At 39.6% G+C, this 18,112-nt stretch overlaps 1 protein-coding gene across 1 annotated transcript in view; it reads left to right on the top strand.

Annotated features, from left to right (window-relative positions):
- Positions 1 to 18,112, top strand: part of TBX21 (T-box transcription factor 21) — a 69,249-nt gene that overhangs the window by 40,999 nt on the left and 10,138 nt on the right. Inside the window, exon 2 of the mRNA XM_060780905.2 lies at positions 15,765 to 15,919. Within this exon, the coding sequence (XP_060636888.2) occupies positions 15,765 to 15,919 (155 nt within the window). The remainder of the gene's footprint in view (positions 1 to 15,764; positions 15,920 to 18,112) is intronic.

Below are 18,112 nucleotides of genomic sequence, written 5' to 3'. Positions count from 1 at the left end.
GCAGCATTTCAACCCAGAGCCCATTGGATTGCACTATTAATTAATTAAAACTCATTGATTGACTAGTGTTAGAATTCTTTGAAATTACATCAGAGCTCTAATTATTAGGGTTGTAAATGTTTAGCTGGTCTAATCAGTAGTTTAATCAGCTAAATCTTTTGTAGATTAATCCGTGGGGATGTTCATTTTAATTAATTAGACTGAAAATAAAACAAGTTAAGGGCACACTTGTTTATTCTTAGGAGTTATTTTGGTTCTGGTGTGTTAATGTAATGAGTAATAAATTAATGCAATATAATGTTGTGTGTATTTTCCATCAAAACAGTAAAGTCTCATCTACATTGACCATTTAATGCAGTTCCAATCTAGCTTCAAACTGCAGCAGCTAGACAACAAATGCCCACAAAAGCACACAAAAGAAAGCTCTTAATGCGTGTTAGTGCTCTGTGTTTTGTGTAAGCACCATCTGAGTCTCAAATTGGTTCCAGGATTCAAACCACATTCTTAAATACCAGTTTGAAACTATCTTAAGAGGTTAGTATAGATGGGCCCTAAGTGCTACTTCTTTGAGATCTGAATGATAAGTTTTCCTTAAATGCCAGAGCCTGAATGAATGAGTACAGGATACCACTTTCTGTTCTGTCTCAGCTGTAAAATATTTTAAGACAGGCCGAGATAAGACTATCCTCCAATTTATTGAAATCTTGCTGAAGTCTTCCAGCCATGGTGATGCTAGAATAGAGTTCAGAGTTTAGAAATGTTATTGAGGGGGTATATGATTCAATATTAGGTACAGTAATATATAAATCTAGTTAAATATAATCCATTGAAGTGGTAGGTAACTATAATTTTATTGGTAACAGCCCTCTTCTAGGTCTGTGGAAACATTTGCATCTAAAGAAAATTCATAAAACTTAACCACATTTCTATCATTCTTTTTGCGTGGTTACCAGCCCAATAGTTTTGCACCATGACTGGGAAACTTGAGAAGGGAACATATATTTCCGTTTATATGGTGATCTATGGTTCCTTTTTTGTAGACATACTTCCTGTCTGAAGCCACTTCTTTGAGGACTCTTCAAGCTGACCAGACTGAGTTGGTTAGTGAAAGGGCTTTGTGCCAGTTTTTGCTTTCCTCAGTTAATATTCTCTTATTTAGTGCACAGAATATAGATAAATGCAGAATATAGATAAAGAAAAAATAATTCTCAGAGCTAAAAGAGAAAGATGGGAAACACCAGCTAAGAAATTAGATTACTAATTTTTGAAGTAGGTGTCAATATCAAGGTTTGGCGCAGTCTGCAATTTCTTTTAGGAGAGAACTTTTTTCAAAAGTTTTTTTTTTTTATCAGAACCATACAGTGCTGCTCAGCTTGACTATTCTTTTGGTCAACTCATCAGAGGTTAGGATGGAGACACCATCGTAACTAACAAGCTTCCATTGTTGTAAGTGGATCTTCTTTTAATAGGAATCCCATAATAGGTATAACTGAGAAAATAATTCATCCAACCAAATTTGAAAGAAACGAACTCTCCAGTTTATGATACATTCTCTTCTACCTACTGCAGTTTGGTTTTGTTGTGATAAAATCAAGATATCAGATAGTTGGACATTATGAAAAGGATGCAAATGATTAGTACTTTTATGTGTGTATTTATTGCCAGAGATGGGGAAGAAGACTTAGAGGAATTTCTGTATTGTATTCCTTGACTTGCGTGAGTGGAGAGTATCTTTTGTTGCTTCACCTAAGGCAACAAAGTGTCCTTAGCTGACCTTGTATGGTAACAAGAAGGAAGACATGCTAAAGCCAAGGATTTGTTGAGATCAAGAACTTGTAAGAATCTGGAGGTACATTTTTTATTACAATTGCCAAAATCCCCTATCTATCTGTCTATCTATCTATCTATCTATCTATCTATCTATCTATCTCAGGCATCCTCAAACTGCGGCCCTCCAACTGTTAGACCACATCTGGAATACTGTGTCCAATTCTGGGCACCACAATTCAAGAGAGATATTGACAAGCTGGAATGTGTCCAGAGGAGGGCGACTAAAATGATCAAGGGTCTGGAGAACAAGCCCTATGAGGAGCGGCTTAGGGAACTGGGCATGTTTAGCCTGAAGAAGAGAAGGCTGAGAGGAGATATGATAGCCATGTATAAATATGTGAGAGGAAGCCACAGGGAGGAGGGAGCAAGCTTGTTTTCTGCTTCCTTGGAGACTAGGACGCGGAACAATGGCTTCAAACTACAAGAGAGGAGATTCCATCTGAACATTAGGAAGAACTTCCTGACTGTGAGAGCCGTTCAGTAGTGGAACTCTCTGCCCCGGAGTGTGGTGGAGGCTCCTTCTTTGGAAGCTTTTAAGCAGAGGCTGGATGGCCATTTATCAGGGGTGATTTGAATGCGATATTCCTGCTTCTTGGCAGGGGGTTGGACTGGATGGCCCATGAGGTCTCTTCCAACTCTTTGATTCTATGATTCTATGATTCTATGATTCTATGTTTGGGCCTCCAACTCCCAGAAGCCCTAGCCAGCTTGTTCAATGCTCTGGAATTCTGGGAGTTGGAGGCCAAAACAGCTGGAGGGCCACAGTTTGAGGATGCTTGATCTATCTGGTTGGATTGTTCTGAAAGCTGCAGTTCCAAAAAGTAAGTTTTGGAAGCTCTGGTGGAAGCTGGAGGAAACAAAATTTGCTATAAGTTGTGCAGACAATGTGATATTTAAACAAAAAGTATCTACTTCGTGGTGTTTAGACAAGGTGATATATCAACCACCATTGTTTCCCATGTTTGGTTTTGCTTCAACATCTAATCCAGTGATTCTCAACTTGTGGGTCCCCAGATGTTTTGGCCTTCAACTCCCAGAAATCCCAACAACTGGTAAACTGGATGGGAATTGTGATAATTGTAGGCCAAAACACCCGGGGACCCACAGGTTGAGAACCACTGATCTAATCCTTCCTCATACTGCATGTACAACCCACTGTCACAGCCATCACTTTTTCGTAATGCTTTCTTTCTGGAAGCAGAAAGCTGAGTGGTTGTGGATTCTTTAGTAATTTCTACTTATGTAGACATTGCAAGCATAGAGAGAAGACAAATCTCCCTGCTTTCTGAAGGCTAACTGAACAGGAGCACGCTGACCCATGGAAAATATGACTCGGCAACAAAAGGATACTCGATTCTTGGCTGTGTGTTAATCCATCTCCCCCACTGTTCCAGTTATCAATCCCTAAAGATAAAACCAGGACACAGTGATAGCAGGATGGGATATCACGCACCCCTTCTCTCCCCTCTTCTTTCCTTTCCTGTTTAAATTCCTGGTGGTGTTAATTGTGAGATCAAGAGCCAGAGTGGAGCAGTGGTTTGAACGTGGCTCTAGATTTTGGAACTACTCACCCTTTATATAGCAGTTAAGATCTTAGGGCATATTTACATGAATCACTTAGGCCTGTTTCAAACTAGTATTGAAGAAAGCACTTTTGCTGTGTGGATGATTATATAGGAAATCCAGATACCAGTTTGAGGTTCCCAGGTGGTGATTACATACACCACAGAGGCTGCCCTTGACCTGGTTCCAGGTTCCGCAAGATCCATGGATTGACAGCTGCAGAGAATGCGGATCTTTAATGTTTTAATTGCACTGACACTGTTTGATAATTGTACCATGTAAACCGCATTGAGTCACCTGTTAAGGGCTGAAAAATACGGTATAGAAATAAAGCAAATAAATAAATAAAATAAATTTAAAAATTCACCCTGCTGGAATGCTCATGTGTGCTTCAGGTGTTCACACAGTGATTCACATTCTGTGGAGTCAGTTTCACCCTGCAATGTGATTTACATTGGCAAGTGCTGATGCGCATTAAGGGCTTTTTGCTTAATTTACTTAGATCACACTGCAGAGCCTTTACAGTATGTGATTGTCAAGCTTCAGTGCATTAAATGGTCAGTGTAGATGGGGTCTTTGAAGGCGATTTAGTAGATCCAGATTACATCCTTACTTAGTCATAGAATTCATTGGTTGACTTGGACACAGGAAATTTGTTTCATCCTAACCTAATTTGCAAGGGTAAAGTGTGTGGAGGAGGAGAAGCACTGCAGAAAGAAGGGATATAAATGTAAACTATTATATTTGGGGTTCTTTTTTATCTGATACTTCAGGTGATTTCTCAAATTATACATTCTCTGTGTCACTAACCTTTTAGTGGCTTTCTATTTAAGCAGATGAGTAGAGCAGTGTCAGGATGGTATGAGGAGGAGGAACAAATCTTGGAGTACTAATCAAGAACGAACGAATTAAAAAACAGATGCAAGATATTTTTAAAGTGGAGTGAACACAATCACCATGTTCCTCTCTCCATCCCAGCATGACCTAGAATCCTGCTTCTGGATGGGCTATTTCCTCTTGGGATTTACATTTACCATTTAACAGGATTAAAATATTGACTTGGCCTTCCCTGGGGAGCTGGTCATTGGAGAATGGATTACTTCTTTTTGCAAAGAGATGTTCCCAGCTGGGGGCAAGTGGGTGTGCAATCTGTGATGGAAGAGGGAAAAGGGGCTGTGGTATTCCATTTCGAAAGAACACAGAAGATAAACATTCATTTGAATTCCATATGATTTGTCTACATATATGTGCTTTCTCTTTGCTGAGTCAAATATCTTGTATTCTGAAGAGGAGAGCCCCAGCGTGGAGTACTGGTATGAGCGTTGGACCCTGGGAGACTATGGTTTGAATCCCTGCTCATCAATGGAGCAGCATAGGTGAACTTGGGCAAGTCACACTCTATCAGTCGCAGAGGGAAAGAAGAGCAGACTCACAATATGGTCTCCTTAGGGTCACCATAAGTCAGGAATGAATTGAAGGCACCCAGCAACAACCTTGAAGAATTGCAGCTGTGTATTATGGGATAGATTTTGAATGAAAACATCATTGCCAAATCATGGTGTTTATATGGCACACATAAAATCAACACAAAATTGAAGGTGTGTTTGTGAAAGTCACAAATTACAAGTAACAGTGCTACTAATAAAATTTGTTTTGAGAGATGGAGGGAATTAAAAACTTGGGTGTTTGGACAAACCTTTAAGAATGTCTAGCCGCAATGGTACACAGTTTTTTTTTCTGTGTCAGGAGCGACTTGAGAAATTGCAAGTTGCTTCCAGTGTGAGAGAATTGGCTGTCTGCAAGGACGTTGCCCAGGGGACGCCCAGATGTTTTGATATTTTACTATCATTTTAGGAGGCTTCTCTCATGTCCCCGCATGGGGAGCTGGAGCTGACAGAGGGAGCTCATCTGCACTTTCCCCAGATTTGAACTTCTGACCTGTTGGTTTTCAGTCTTGCCGGCAAAAGGGTTTAACCCATTGTGCCACTGGGGGCTCCTGGTCCACAATTAATGACACAGCACTGCACTTTCATCCCATGCCCTTATTCATTAGCTACAATTTGCATCCTATTCCCTTGTTCTTGTTTACAGTTGGCCATGTTTTATTACAGTTCTCATCATAGGTTAATTGGTACTGTTCTGAGTTTAAATTGTTTTATATGCTATTGGTTTTATTTTTGTATTGTACTGTGTGTTTATTTTATGCGTTGTTTTAGGCACTTTGTATTATATGTAAGCTGTATTATATTTAAGCCGCCCTGAGGAGAGATGGAGGCAGGGTACAAAAATAAAGTTATTATTATATTATCTGTCTGGGAGCACCTAGATCTCCTAATCACAGAATTCCCCATTGTGGTGAGATATGTTACTTACTTACTTAGGCAATCCCACGTTGTCCGAGTAGGATTGTCTTCCAACATTGGTGTACTGGTGGTGGGTACATAGGTGATTGTGGAGCCCTATTCTTGATCAGCATGTTCTCCTGCAGTGAGGGCATTGGTTTGCAGGTAGAAGGCGGTCCTTTTCGGGGTTGGCTTGATGAGTCTTCCTTTTGGCATGTTTCTGTCTTTTGCCCTCCATTCGTGCCTCTTCAAACTCTACAGCACTGCTGGTCACAGCTGACCTCCAGCTGGAGCACTCAAGGGCCAGGGCTTCCCAGTTCTCAGTGTCTTTTCCTGCCCACCAACATTCTGTTTTCCATTCTTGAGTTTGGAGTAGAGCAACTGCTTTGTGAAATGGTGGTCGGGCATCCGGACAACGTGGCCGATCCAGCGGAGTTGATGGCATAGGACCATTGCTTCAATGCTGGTGGTCTTTGCTTCTTCCAGCATGCTGACATTTGTCTGCTTGTCTTCCCAAGAGATTTGCAGGAATTTTCCAAGATACGTATTGTATTTCTATTTAAATGAAATAATTTTTGAAGGAACATCTATGAACATAAATCCATCTATGCAAATGTTTTACATTTCTTTGGCCTTTTTTATCCTCTAGTTTCAGGATGAGTTTCCTGGGTGCAAGGGACAATTTATAAGCAGCTATCTTACCAGAACTCAGACATGTTTCATTTGTCTGCCCTTGAGTCCATTCCTTGAAAGTTGATGGTTATCATTCCCCATTCCCACCCTGATTATCTCAGGAGTGAGAGGGAAGTTTTCTCTGCAATTAAAACTTCAATTAGTGCAATCTGCATGGTGCTTGCAGTTGCAGTGTTTGTACTTCAAAAAGCCATTTGCTTTTAAATCAACAGCATTCCACTTGTGTTTAGGGCCACACTCGGTGTTACTTACAATGAACATATACACTAGATCTACGATGTACTTGGCCCTGAAAACTGATTTCCAAATTGACTGTGAGTGCTGCCTCCAATTGAGCTCATTGGCATATTTTTGGGGATTTGGTTGAAGTCATTAGGACAAAGTTTTCCAGAGAAGCAAGGTGTATAGTTTCCAGGCAAAGTTGAGAAATTGAATATTGAGCATATTTGCACAGTAAGCACCATGTCAGGATATGCAAAACATCACACAAATGCTAATTTTAAAACAATCTAGTCCTTTGAGAATTTATATTATAAAAATGCTTTAAAATAGTTTGAAAATCTCAAGACAAAGGTAGAATTTACTTACTGACATATGTCTTGTCTTCCTGGGGAGAACCCTAGTGTCTCCCTCTTTATATATTTCTGGGTATGTTGCAAAAAGAGATATCCGATATCTCTTTCTATACTGCCCCTCAGATGCTGTGAAGTGTGTATGCACAACATCACTGGGAGGAAACTCTTATCTCCTTAGCCTCCCATCAGTTGTGTAGATGTTGTTGTTTTCTTTCAAAATTTCCAATATCTAAGCTTTCAACCTTCCCAAACTCCCAACTCCTTGTTTCTACTGCTGCTGCTGTTGTTGTGTGTTGTGTGTCTCCCATCAATTGTGTAGATGTTGTTGTTGTCTTTCAAAATTTCTAAGCTTTCCACCTTCCCAAATGCCCAACTTCTTGTTTCTACTGCTGTTGCTGCTGCTGCTGCTGCTGCTGCTGCTGCTGCTGCTGCTGCTGTTGTTGTTGTTGTTGTTGTTGTTGTGTGTCTTCAAGTCATTTTCAACTTATGACAGCCTGATCAGGAGCTGTATTGTGCTTTGGGAACCTTGGGCAAAAGATGATATCCAAGGAGGTTCACGTGCCCTGTTGGGTACATCCTACCAGGAACTTTTTGAAACATTCTTACATGTTCCTCCAAATTGAGTAGACTAATCAAGAAGTATTTGTTTAGCTTCAAGAGAGACTTGGGTTTTCTAATTCATTTGCGATGAGAATGATAGGAGTTTATAAATTGTGGTTTTTATGAATTAGTAGAATGTTATTAAAAGTAGATTATAAATGTCATTTAAAGGGAGGAGAATGTTTAGAGAAAAGATCCAACAGATAGAGAATGAGAGCTTGATAAATTACTCTTTTTGTTTGTTGTTTGTGTGTGTGGATACTTTTGTTTTCCTTCTTCTTGTGCTTATGTTTTGTTATTTGTAGTGGATATTTCGCTGTAATCATTTAATGCTCTAGTAGTTAAAAATTAGACGAGTAGTTTTTAAACATCTATCTACCTATCCATCCATCCATCCATCCATCTATCTATCTATCTATCTATCTATCTATCTATCTATCATACCCCCAAACTTGCAAAATCCGTTTTTGTTTTGGTCTTACCAATAATTACTTACCAAAATGGCCTTCAAGACAGTTTGGATGAGTTGTACAGATATGTTTCTAGGAATATAACTCATTTCCGAACTCATTTTGACAGACCCCCTAATGATGTTTCATCACTTTTGGCTGCCTTTAATAGAAAGAGGAATATGCTTTATTTATATTCTGCTTTATTTATATTCCGCTCAATCTTAGAGTGGATTACAGGTATATATATGGCAAACATTCAATGCCATTATGCAATTGACAAAGACAGACAGTACATAAACAGAGGCAAAGCTTCCCTCTTTCCATCTCTGGCATCCAGCTGTGCTTGATTCGGCCATGGGGAGGTGCTGTTGCTTCTTTTCCATGTCTAGGAGTCTGTCGACCGTGGAGGCTTTTCCTGGTTGGATTTTTTTCGGCATGTTTAGAATTGATTAAGATCACAATCTAGCTCAAACTGGGGGCTTTAAAAAAGACAACCTTGAAACAGTCTAGTTTGGGGCCAATGTTTTTATAGTGTTTTGGGGCTGTATTTCGTAGGGCTGCAGGGGACATCTCCTCCCCAAGAATTATGCCATCCACAGGCCACACAATTCCCATTCTTCTCCTAATAGTTCATTTGGCAGCATACATTAGCAAGCTAATTCTCATGGAGTTTCATAGTTGAGATTGTCGCAGTGATTAAAATTGGCTTCTTTTAATAATTGCTTGTTTCATTCTATTTCAATATTTATATTTTGTAGGTTTTAAATTAAATTGTGAGCAATTGTGAGCTGCTTTGAATCTCAAGGCTCATGGATCAAGAGAGAAAAGCAAGATAGAAATAAAGATAGTAATAATAGGGGTACATCTGGGTCATCCTGAATACCTTTCCCTAAACTACAAACACTAAGATTCCATAGAACAGAACCATGGCATTAAAAGTGGAATAATAGATAATTTTGAAGTGTGAATGGGCCCCAGGTGATCCTTTCTGGGGAAGGCATTACATGTACAGGGTGCCTCCCTGCAAACTCCATTTTCTTTTATAAACAAATTGAGATGGATCCTCAGCAGTGTATTGGAAGGTATCTATATGTGAAACAGGACTCATCCCTCCATTTAAGAGATTCTGATAAATGTTCCATGTACTTAGTAGGTGGAAAATCCCACTCAGATTACCGTGATGATAAAATGGCAAAAACTATTTGTATGTATGCATGGGTGGATGGGGGGCTATAAACCAAGCTGTTAATTTTTTCCACACAGTATTAGAACACCATCCATGTAACATTTACATATACTTAAAATAATCTACACTTTCAGATTTGGGGGCTTTCTCTGGAGGTGAATGGAAGGTGCTTTGGTTTGGGGTTAAGTGTTGATTCAGTGCCATGTAGCCCACCCAGTGCTCCAATATGTGGTCATACATATATGATTAAACTTTTCTAATAAGGTATTAATCATAGAATCATAGAATCATAGAATCAAAGAGTTGGAAGAGACCTCATGGGCCATTCAGTCCAACCCCCTGCCAAGAAGCAGGAATATTGCATTCAAATCACCCCTGACAACCCTGTGGCTTCCTCTCACATATTTATACATGGCTGTCATAATATGCGAAGCTCTACAAGTTTAGCACATTGCATTTGTCTCCACATTTTTTAAGATTTTCTGTGAATGTATCTAAGATTTGTCTGCTGGCATTAACCATAGACTCATATTGGGGAACCTAGAGATTTTTAGATAGGTATTCTGTTTATGAATTTCTAGATTCTCCAACATGGCGTACTTCTGAAAGAAATTAACCATAGGGTTGGACCTACAGATTCCTAGAGAAAACATTATAATGAAATCTGTCAATAAACACGTTCACCAAATTAAAATGTGAATGGTTGACTGTTCTCATGTATAAGTAGACCTCATGTATGAGTAGAGGGCAGGTTTTGTGGGAAAAATATGGATTTTGATATGACCTATGGATATGTCAAGGGTTATTCTGCAGAGGGCAAAAATGCCAATGCTGTCGCAGTCACCATTATACCCAGGCAGTTTAAATATAAAATTTAAATGGACATTGTGTTGCTTCAAATGGTTTTAATGTGTGTTTTAATTGTATGTCTATGTGTTTTAATCTATGTGGTTTAAATGGCTTTATGTTTTTATCTGTTGTATTTTAAATGTAATTAAGTCATAATCTGCATCGAGCCTTGGGAAGGGGTGGGTGAGAAATAAAATTTATTATTATTATTATTATTATTATTATTATTAAATTGGAAGGCATGCCAAATACTCCTCCTCCTCCTCCCTCCTCCTCCCCTCCCTCCCTCCCTCCCTATCTTAGCCATCCATATGGACAGTGTTGGATTTTGGAGTATTTATTTATTTATTTTGCCACATTTATATCTCGTCCTTCTCACCCCGAAGGGGACTCAGAGCTGCGCACAGAAGGGCCCAATTCAATGCCATACAGCACATATCCAGCAGATAAATCATATACATTAAAATACCCACTAAAACATTTCAACATTAAAATTATTAAAATCACAAAATCCAGGTCTTTCCAGTTATCATTGTATTTGGATTTTGGAATTCTGCATAAGTGATGCTCAACCTTTACTGGTGATGTTATTTTTGCCTTGCAAAAACACAGGCTTGCTTATTAGATTTTCTTACTTTATTAAAAGCATACACTGTTCCACCAAAAATCAATAGGAGTGTGAGGAGTAATGTGAAGTGTGAAAGCCAGCGTAGTGAAGTAGTTTGAAGATTGGACTTTTGAGACCAGAGTTTGAATGTCTACTGGGTGACCCCAGGCAAGCCATATTCTGTTAACTTTTGAGGAAGACAAGACAAACCTTTTTGTAACTCTAATGGTAATAAACTAATAAGGTTTGTTAATGAGTTATATAATGAATTACATTGGTTTTAAAAAGTTTTTAAAAGTAACCTTCCAAGATCCAGATTAGAGCTACAGAACAGCTCTTGTTCACTTCTGTTAAACTTCACTGGAGAACTGACTTTGGGATCATCCATCATGCAGAATGATAGCAATTTAGCTCCACTTTCGCTATCCAACAAAATTCTGGAATTTGCAGTTTGTTGTTTCCCTACAGACACAGAAGGGGAAATATCTCACAAAACTACTAATCTGAGGATGCCATGCCATTAAAGCATTGCAGTTGATGTGGTATCAAACAGCTATCATTCTGTAGTGTGGATACATACTCTCTGGATTGAGCCTAACATTAATTGATGTTTCTCTGTGTTTGTGCACCTGTGTGTGTCCGTATGCCTTCACAAATAGCATTTGGATTTTCAGAACTCATCCAGGGAATAAACTTCTCAAGCCATCCGCTTTTTGTCCATCCGTCCCAAGTGTTTCCCTCTCTCTCCCCTTCTTGCTTTCTCTGAAAATAGAAGCAGTGTCTATTTCCGAACCGGAAATGTGGAGGGAGGCTGGAGGGAGCCGGAGGGAAATGGTGAGGTAGAGAATTTGGCTAAGGTCAGTGGGGGTAAGAAAAAAACAGAGCCACTTTTACACCTGTCGCAGTCAGTTGAGCAGGTCTTGATGGAAGGAAATGATGAATCGCGTGCCATTCTCTTAGTAGTAGGAGAAGGACTGAGGTTTCCTCTCCTCTCTTTAGATTGGTTGTCCAAAGTAAACAAGAATAGATGGTGATTTAGAGGGGTTCGTACTTTAGAGGGTGAGCATTTGTCATAATGGTTTATTGGATATAGGTGTCAGACTTATCCCAAGGAAGTCTGGTTTCAAATTACTGCTCTGCCGTGGGAGAGTCCTATGCCTCAGCATAACCTGTTCCACAGGGTAAAGGGTAAAGGAGAAACCTGATGTTGATCCCTCTGAAAGGACAGAGGTAGAAATCAACAGATTAAAATCAAGTTATGAATTTAGTTGGAAGTTTTCAGATGAAAAGGAGGGGCTTGTTTGTTTGTTTATATACCACTTTTTTCAACCTAGGGAGATTCAAAGTGGTTCACAACATAGTAATGACAAAATTAAATGCCTCACATAAACGTGAAATACATCACATATCTCAAATAACATATAATTGTAGAGTAAAACCATTAAAGATGTAAAACATGAGACATAGACATAAAACATTGGACATTGCACCAATCCCGAGGTTGTCATTGATTTCACTCCCTGAATGATTGCTTGAAAAGCCAAGTTTTGAGTTGTTTTCTAAGTGCCGGGTGTGGGGGGGGGGGGGGGCAATCTAACTAGTGCTCTCATTGGCTCATAAAGGGAAATGCATTTGGATAGGTAAGCTGGACCAAAACGGTTTAGGGCAGTGGTTTTCAACCTGTGGGTCCCCAGATATTTCAGCTTTCAATTCCCAGAAATCCTAACAGCTGGTAAATTGGGTGGAATTTCTGGGAGTTATAAGCAAAAACAACTGGGGGCCCACAGGTTGAGTACCACTGGTTTAGGGCTTTATAGGCTAAAGCCAGCACTTTGAATTGTGCTCGGTAGCAAACCGGCAGCCAGTGGAGCTGACGCAACAGGGGGGTTGTATTCTCCCTGTGTGCCGCTCCAGTAAGAAACCTGGCTGCCACCCATTGGAATAATTGAAGCTTCTGAACAGTCTTCAAAGGCAACCCAACATAGAGAGCATTGCAGCAGTCTATTTGAGATGTAACAAGAGCATGGACCACCGTGGTCAAGTCTGACATCCCAAGGTACAGGCACAGCTGGCGCACAAGTTTAATAGTGCAAATGCGCACTGGCTACCGCTGAAACCTGACGTTTCAGGCACAGCAATGAGTCCATTATACTGAAGCCATTGACTTAATTGGAATTTCAGCTAGTAATTCCAAGAGCCATGGTGCTGAAAAGCCAATAGATTTTATATTATTCAGTAGATTGGAAAGATGGGGCAAAAATCACCTATGCCAGATGGCTCTTCTGTGTTTTACACAAAGGATACCTCATCTGTCCCACAAAGCTGAACTTTGAAACACAAAACCTTGGGATTTTTGCTGGAATCCACCTGGGATTTAGGAAGCTCCAAACAAAATGGGGGAGGGTAAGGATAAAAGGTGGGACCATGGTGGTGCAGCAGGTTAAATTGCTGAGTTGCTGAACTTGTTGACTGGAAGGTCAAAGGAAAGAGGTGAGATCTTGTTGGTAGCTCCAACTTCTGCCAACCTATCAGTTTAAAAACATGCAAATGTGAGTAGATCAATAGGTACCATTCTAGCAGGAAGGTAACAGTGCTCCGTACAGTCATGCTGGCCAAATGACCTTGGAGGTGTCTACGGACAATGCTGGCTCTTCAGCTTAGAAATGGAGATGAGCACAACACCCCAGAGTCAGACTCAACTAGACTTAATGTCGAGGGAAAACCTTTACATTTATCTTTAAAGATAAAAGGGGAAGCAAAGGAAGGGTTTTGGTAGGGTGGATATGAAATTGAGTTTTGAAAAATCCATGCAACTATTTCTTTTTTTCCAAAGTTCAACATGCAGGAACAGAATGAGTAAAATAATGGATATTATTTTCCCCATTTTTTCTCCTAAAGTTCTTCATGTAGTATGGTTGCTTAAGATAAAAGTATGAAATTCACAGACTCACCATAAATCGGCAAGCTTCTTAAAGGTGCACATATACACACAATAAGAGAATAAATAACTGGAGAATGGAGCTAATAAAATGTTTTTTTTCAAATAGAATTTTCAGTTGAATAGGTGATACAGTAAGTTTTATCAACATCAGACTAAAATAGTAGTGGTTTGAGAGTTGGACTATGACTCTGGAGACCAGGATTCAAATCTCCACTCCTCTGCTAAAACCCATGAAATGATCTTGAGCAAGTCACACTCTTAGCCTCAGAAAACTGCCGTGGATCTTATGGTCACCCTAAATTGAAAATAACTTGAAGACACACACTACAGCCAAGACATTATGAGTGAAATTTCTGTTGAAATGCGATTTCAGATTTGCCTGCTTTACACAAGAACAAGTTAGGTGTTTGGTTACATTCTCTAAGATCCATCAATATTTTTTCATCTAAGCCAATGAAATTAAGTTTAACACTGGATGAGCACACATAACAGGTTTTTAAAAAATGTTTCTGCAGAAAGAACTAAACCAGTGGTTCCCAACCTTATTTTGACCAGGCACCACTTGAACAGGGACCACTTTGACCAGGGATCACTCTTCAACATTTGTACCAAAAGGTTTACAAATCAGTTTTTGGCCAACTTTAGATTTAGTTTGGTTATTTGAGGTGCTGATTCAGAAAATTGCATTGGATAGACCACATCAGCTCTTGTTTCTGATACAGAATATATGCCATCCAGTAGTTACCTTCTGCTCACTCATAGAAAACCATATTTAATGAACTAAAGTTGATGTGGTAGTAGTAATCTTCCATGGGTAATCAGCCTCTCCTCTTCCAACATCCCCGTTGCCTCGCTACTGTAAGAGGGTTTCGCGAGATGAATCGCTCTCATTGCTGCGTGGTTTCGAGGCAACAGTCTAGTAATGGTAAGGTCCCAGACCATATTTTCATTCTTGCGGACTACTGGTGGTCCAAGGACCACAGGTTGGGAACTACTGAGCTAAACCAACTGGCTAGTTGACTCAATTTACAAGAAACCAGAATGAACTTTTTAAACTCAATTTCCCACCTATCTGAAGACTACAGCTTCTTTTCCACACCCAACAAAAACTCTCCTTTTCACCAAAATCTTACCTTTTTCCCTCAATTATTCTTAGTCACTTCGGTTAAATGGTTCATTGTTTTACACTTTCTGACTCAATAACTCTTTGAGTTAAGTCCTTAATTTTGTTTTACGGATGCGAGAAAGTGCAGTAGACAAAAAAGCCACTGAATGCTAATCTGTCAGTGTTGTGGAATTAGACAATAGCTGGAACCAAGGCAACGATTTTAAATTAGCATAAGGGTACAGAGTTATAGGTAAAGGTTTTCCCCTGACATTAAGTCCAGTCGTGTCCGATTCTGGGGGTTGGTGCTCATCTCCATTTCTAAGCTGAAGAGCCAGCGTTGTCCATAGACACCTCCTAGGTCATATGGTCCGCATGACTGCATAGAGTGTCGTTACCTTCCTGCCGGAGCGGTACTTATTAATCTACTCACATTTGCATGTTTTCAAACTGCTAGGTTGGAAGAAGCTGAGGCTAACAGTGGGAGCTTGCGCCGCTCCCCGGATTTGAACCTGCGACCTTTTGATCACAAGTTCAGCAGGTCAGCAGTTTAACCCACTGCACCACTGGGGGCGCTACATATCACTGTTGGGGAGTGCAAAATCCATAGCTGATGAGATAATGTACTTTGCCTAGTTAATGGTGGAAGCTGCCCCATAGTTTCTTTCTTGTGCTTGTAAGAAACACTAAAAAAGCACTAATCTGTCATTGAAATTCTGTGGGGTTTTTTTGCACCCAAATTAAAATCACCAGAATTAAAATCGTCATCTCTACAGTCAATTTTATCTGAGACCTCTTTGCTAAGATTTGCGAGACTTATCTTCAGTGCCCAAGCTGGAGACACTCAATAGTTGGAGGCCCTGATGATATTTCCTTGAAACATAGTTCTGTTGTCCTGACTTCTCCATAGCTTGTGAATGGTTAGTGTATTGATTTGGAGGCAAACCAGAGATGTGATATCCTTCTTCATTTTTCTCTCCTTCTCACTCCACCCCTCCCCTCTATCTGCACCACTAACTAGGCGGATGTTCCCGTTTCTGAGCTTCAACATCTCTGGGCTGGACCCTGTTGCCCATTACAGCATCTATGTGGACATTATATTAGTCGACCAGCACCACTGGCGGTACCAAGGCGGGAAATGGGTTCAGTGTGGAAAGGCAGAGGGAAATATGCCAGGTATGATGGATAAATATATTCTCCTTTTTCTTGTACACCACTTTTCCTTTGTTCACCCTCCTCTTTTCATTGTTTTGTCTGTTCTTTCCAGTCAGCTTACTTTCCCTGGACCTATTGCATAGCAACTGTAATTTACTTGATGCTCTCCCTAGTTAACTGAAGTAGACTTAAATCTTAGACCTGGCTTTGGTAGGACCTTTCCATAGGCCAGGGTGGACAAGTTCAGCCCTCAAGATGTTTTTGGCCTACATTTTCCACCACCAATTACCAGAATATCTATAGGATGGGACTGTAATGATTGAAGTCCAACAGCATCTTTAGGAAGTAGTCATAGGGTGCATATACAGTTGTAACCTTACCCTCGAAACAGTTTAGCTGAGCTCTGATTCAAAGAATGTTATCATTTACGTATGACAACCATTAGGAAAACCTGTCATATGTTTGAATTACCAGGATCACCGAGTAGGTTATCATGAGCAAGTGGGGATTTGTACTCTGTTTTCCAGAGCCATATTCCAACACTCAAACTACTACATTATGCTGGCCTTAATTTTTTGCATTATATTCTCCTTCTGGCAAACATCAAGACATTTTTGTGACACCAAGCTCTTACAAATCAATGGGGATTCAACTTTTACTGCTATATGCTACCATTTCTAGCATTTTTGAGGGTTAATATAGTCACTGAGTTAAAAACATCTGACTTACAAAGGATTCCTAGTTAAGAGTGGGGGTGAGGCAACAGGAGTTGAGGGAAATCTATCCCTCAGGTGGGAAATTCACTCCTGAAAGGGTTATCATGGGGAAAAGGTGTCTCCACTGAAGCTTATTCACCCATACCTTGTTTCCAAAACAAGCTCAATTTTTCAAAATCCAATGCTCACAGGGACAGAAAGTGAGGTGAAATCTTCTGAACAGAGGCACAGACAGCAAAACAAACACCACAGGGTTTCCTGATGGTATCCACAGCTAATTATATACATATATTTGTCAGGAGTTACACTTAAAAATGTACCTGTTCTGACTTACATGCAAATTCACCTTAAGAATAAACCTACAGAACCTATCTTATTCATAACTTGGGGACTTATTTATTATTTTATTTGAAACATGTATACCCCCATCCTTCTCGACCTCCATGGAGGGACTCAGAACGGCTTCCAAACAGGCAACAATTGATGCCAAACATAATATAAAACACATAATAAATACATCCACAAAATTACAATAATTCTAAATATACATTAAGAACACGCTCACCAGATTAAAATCACCAGAATTAAAATAGTCATCCAAAGCAGTCCAAGTGCGATCCAGTAAATTTTGTCTTTTCCAGTAAACAAACTATTCTGTGACTGGGTTGTTGTATTCTGTGACTGCCTGTATATATATATATATATTAAAAAACATGGAATTTAATATTTTTAATACTTAATGTTTTAACATATGTCAAATATTTTTAAAAAATCTTAAACCATTTATTTCGAAATGGTTTTAGCCGCCTTGAATCGCATATTTGGAGAAAAGTAGGATATAAATGAGAATAGTAACAATAAATAATAGTATAACATCCTCAAAGCATTAGGACATGCTGGAACAAATTAATAAACCTTTTAACTTTGTTTAACTTTCTCTAAATCTCATTGAAAAGGTTTAGAAACAAAGGAGCCTTTCCAATATCCACAATCTTATTATTGCAGTTCTCTACCTTCCGCTGTTAAATGAGTCGCCCTTATGGGCTGAGAATGGCGGTTAATAAGTGCATCAAATAAATGCCATTCTGTACACAGGAACAATGGCACCATCTAGTGATATGGAAAAGAACTCCATCATCTCACCATTAAAAACACAGGTTGTAAATTCTACCAATTAATTGCTAGCCATTCTCCCTTGCATGCTTCAATGCTTGTATTTTTTTTCATGTCAGGAGCGACTTGAAAAACTGCAAGTGGTTTCTGGTGTGAGAGAATTGACCATCTGCAAGGACAGTGCCCAGGGGATGCCTGGATGTTTTACCATCCTGTGGGAGGCTTCCCTCATGTCCCTGCATGGGAAGCTGGAGCTATATTCCTATCCCAGCATTTGGAAGAGACCTGCCAAGGACCAATAACTCACCTTTCACAGTTGCTGTTAGGACAGAATCATATTCCTAAGCAGTTGGTTGCTTGGGGAAAAAGAATTCTATGTATTAGA

Source organism: Anolis sagrei, chromosome 6 (genome assembly GCF_037176765.1).
Source record: "Anolis sagrei isolate rAnoSag1 chromosome 6, rAnoSag1.mat, whole genome shotgun sequence".
In the NCBI taxonomy this organism is placed as follows: Eukaryota; Metazoa; Chordata; class Lepidosauria; order Squamata; family Dactyloidae; genus Anolis; species Anolis sagrei.
Note: the sequence above shows the minus strand (reverse complement) of the source record. Positions and strands in the feature narration are given on the sequence as shown.